Source organism: Eimeria necatrix, genomic scaffold, assembly GCF_000499385.1.
Source record: "Eimeria necatrix Houghton genomic scaffold, Enh_scaff441, whole genome shotgun sequence".
Classification (NCBI taxonomy): Eukaryota; Apicomplexa; class Conoidasida; order Eucoccidiorida; family Eimeriidae; genus Eimeria; species Eimeria necatrix.
Genome location: NW_013654806.1, coordinates 1 through 2500, shown reverse-complemented (window position 1 = coordinate 2500; position 2500 = coordinate 1). Strand labels below are relative to the sequence as shown.

General features: G+C 54.0%; 1 protein-coding gene across 1 annotated transcript; it reads right to left on the bottom strand.

Moving 5' to 3' along the window:
* Positions 1–1322: 1322 nt before the first annotated feature.
* ENH_00054350 (hypothetical protein) lies at positions 1323–1632 on the bottom strand (the record flags this gene model as incomplete). Its single annotated transcript, XM_013583808.1, has 1 exon — positions 1323–1632. A coding segment is annotated over one exon (310 nt), but the record flags the coding sequence as incomplete, so codon positions are not given.
* Positions 1633–2500: the final 868 nt, after the last annotated feature.

Below are 2500 nucleotides of genomic sequence, written 5' to 3'. Positions count from 1 at the left end.
ATAGGCACTAGGGTTTAGGGTTTAGGGTTTAGGTCGGAGGCTTGCTGGGGCCTCAAGACCGGCCTTAAACCCTAAACCCTAAAGCGCAAACCCTAAACTCTAAACCCTAAACCCTAAACCCTAGGCTGTGCGGGTGGAAGAGCAGGTTCAACAGAGGCTCAGGGTATGCTGTGCTGCTGCTGCTGCTGCTGCTGCTGCTGCTGCTGCAGCCCCTGCATTGCGTGGTGGTTCGTGCAAGGGTTTAGGGTTTGGGTTTTGGCAAGGCCGAGGGTTTAGGCGGCAGCTGAAGAGTGTGGGGTTTTAGGGTTTAGGGCTTAGCTACCCCGTTTTTTTTCCTCTCAAACCCTAAACCCTAAACCCTAAACCCTAACTGCTGAACTTCGGAAACCGGGCAGCTGTTTATCTGCCCTTTGTAGTTAATCTCTAGGGTTTTGCGTGGGGCCTCCGCTCGAGGGTTTAGGGTTTAGGGTTTTACTGGCTCATTAGGGTTTAGGGTTTTACTCGCTCATTAGAATTTAGGGTTTTACTGGCTCATTAGGGTTTAGGGTTTTACTGGCTCATTAGGGTTTAGGGTTTTACTGGCTCATTAGGGTTTAGGGTTCATGTGTCTCTCGCCGGCAGCTCTGCTGCTTTTGCCAGGTTGTGTAGGGTTTACCTTCAAACCCTAAACCCTAAACCCTAAACCCTAGCCGCCAACTGCCCACCACTGAGCCTTGTTCGGTGCACTACTAAACCCTAAACCCTAAACCCTAAACCCTAGACCGATCTACAGAGACACCAGCAGCCCGCTGCAGCTAGACAAAGATAGCCGTTGAAATGTCCGACCGAACAGCAGCTGCAGCAGCAGCAGCAGCAGCAAGAGCAGCAGCAGCAGGATCTGCCTCGCTGCAGGCGCCAGAAGCAGCAGCAGCAGCAGCAGCGACAGCAGCAGCAGCAGCAGCAACAACAGCAGCAGCACTAGCAGCAGGTGTGCGTCGAAGCGTATGTGCAAGCCGACGTAGTGGAGGCCGACTACAGTTAAACTTGTGCGAGGGTTTAGGGTTTAGGGTTTAGGGTTTAGGGTTTAGGCTGGCGTCTGTGGAGTTTCGCCTCTTTTTGTTCCTTTTTGTTTCTTTTTTCCTTTTTGTTTCTTTTTGTTTCTTTTTGTTTCTTTTTTTATTATTAAAATGATAATTATTATTTTTAAAGAGCCTCTTTGTGGCTGCGCTCCCGCGAGCTGCGGTGTACGTACACCTCGAGCTGCCTGTACACCTCAGCAGACACTCGCAAAGGCTTTCCCAAAACCCCTCTTAAGTTAGCAGCAGCAGCAGTCGCTGTTGCTGCTATTGTTGCTGCTGCTGCTGCTGCTGTTGTGGCTGTTGCTGGTGTCGCTGCAGTTGCTGCTGCAGTTGCTGCTGCTGCGGTTGCTGCAGCTGCTCCCGCTGCTGTTGCTGCTCCTGCCGTCTCTGCTGCTGCTGTTGCTGCTGCTGCTGCTCACAGGAGCACGTTGAACTGCCTACAGACAGAAGCCGCCGCAGTTGCTGCTGCTGCGCGTGCTGCAGCGACTGCAGCAGCAGCAGCACGCCCAGCAGCAGCTGCTGCTGCTGCTGCTGCTGCTGCTGCAGCGTCGAGCGGGCACTGTTGGACCTCAGTCTTGTTCTTAATAAAAAGGAAAAATGATTTAATGAAAACTTATAAATAGAAGAAATAAATATTTGCAGCATTATTAAATATCCTGGGAGGCGGCTCACAGGACAGCAGCAGCAGCAGCAGCAGCAGCAGCGGCTGCAGCAGCAGCACCAGTTGTAGCAGCAGCAGAAGCTTCCTTCTGTATGCGCTCCGGCTGCTTATCTAGTTATTCTTCAAGGTGTAACAGCAGCAGCAACAGCAGCAGCAGCAGCAGCAGCAGCAGCGTCTTCAATGCAGCAGCAGACTCCCGCTGCGTTGACCTGCAACCCGAAGCCCCAGACCCTAAACCCTAAACCCTAAACCCTAATTTCCAAGTCTAAACCACCTTTCTCTGCAGGCCCAGGGAGAGAGCGCTGACGCGAGGCCCGCAGCCCCAAACCCTAAACCCTAAACCCTAAACCCTCGGTGGGGGGCGTGAGGTATGATGTGTAGGCTCGCGACGAGGTAGCTGCAGCAGCAGCAGCAGCAGCAGCAGAAACGCAACAGCAGCAGCAGCGGAGGCAGCAGCAGCAGGTACGGACCCCTCTGCAGCAGCGGAAGCGGGACGACAAATTCCAGCAGCAGCAGCAGCAGCAGCAGCAGCAGCAGTTGCAGCCGCAGCAGCAGCGACAGTAGGACGGACAGCAACAGCAGCAAGAGTAGCAGCAGATATAGCAGCAGCAGCAGCTGCTGCTGCTGCTGCTGCTGCTGCAGAATAAAGTAGTGGCATCCCTCCAGAGCCGCGAAGCGGGGAAGGAGGAAGAGCTGCAATAGCGGCAGCAGCAGCAGCAGCAGCAGCAGCAGCCGTCGTAGCTGCTGCTGCATCTGAGGAATCTAATGTGATCTCTCAGAC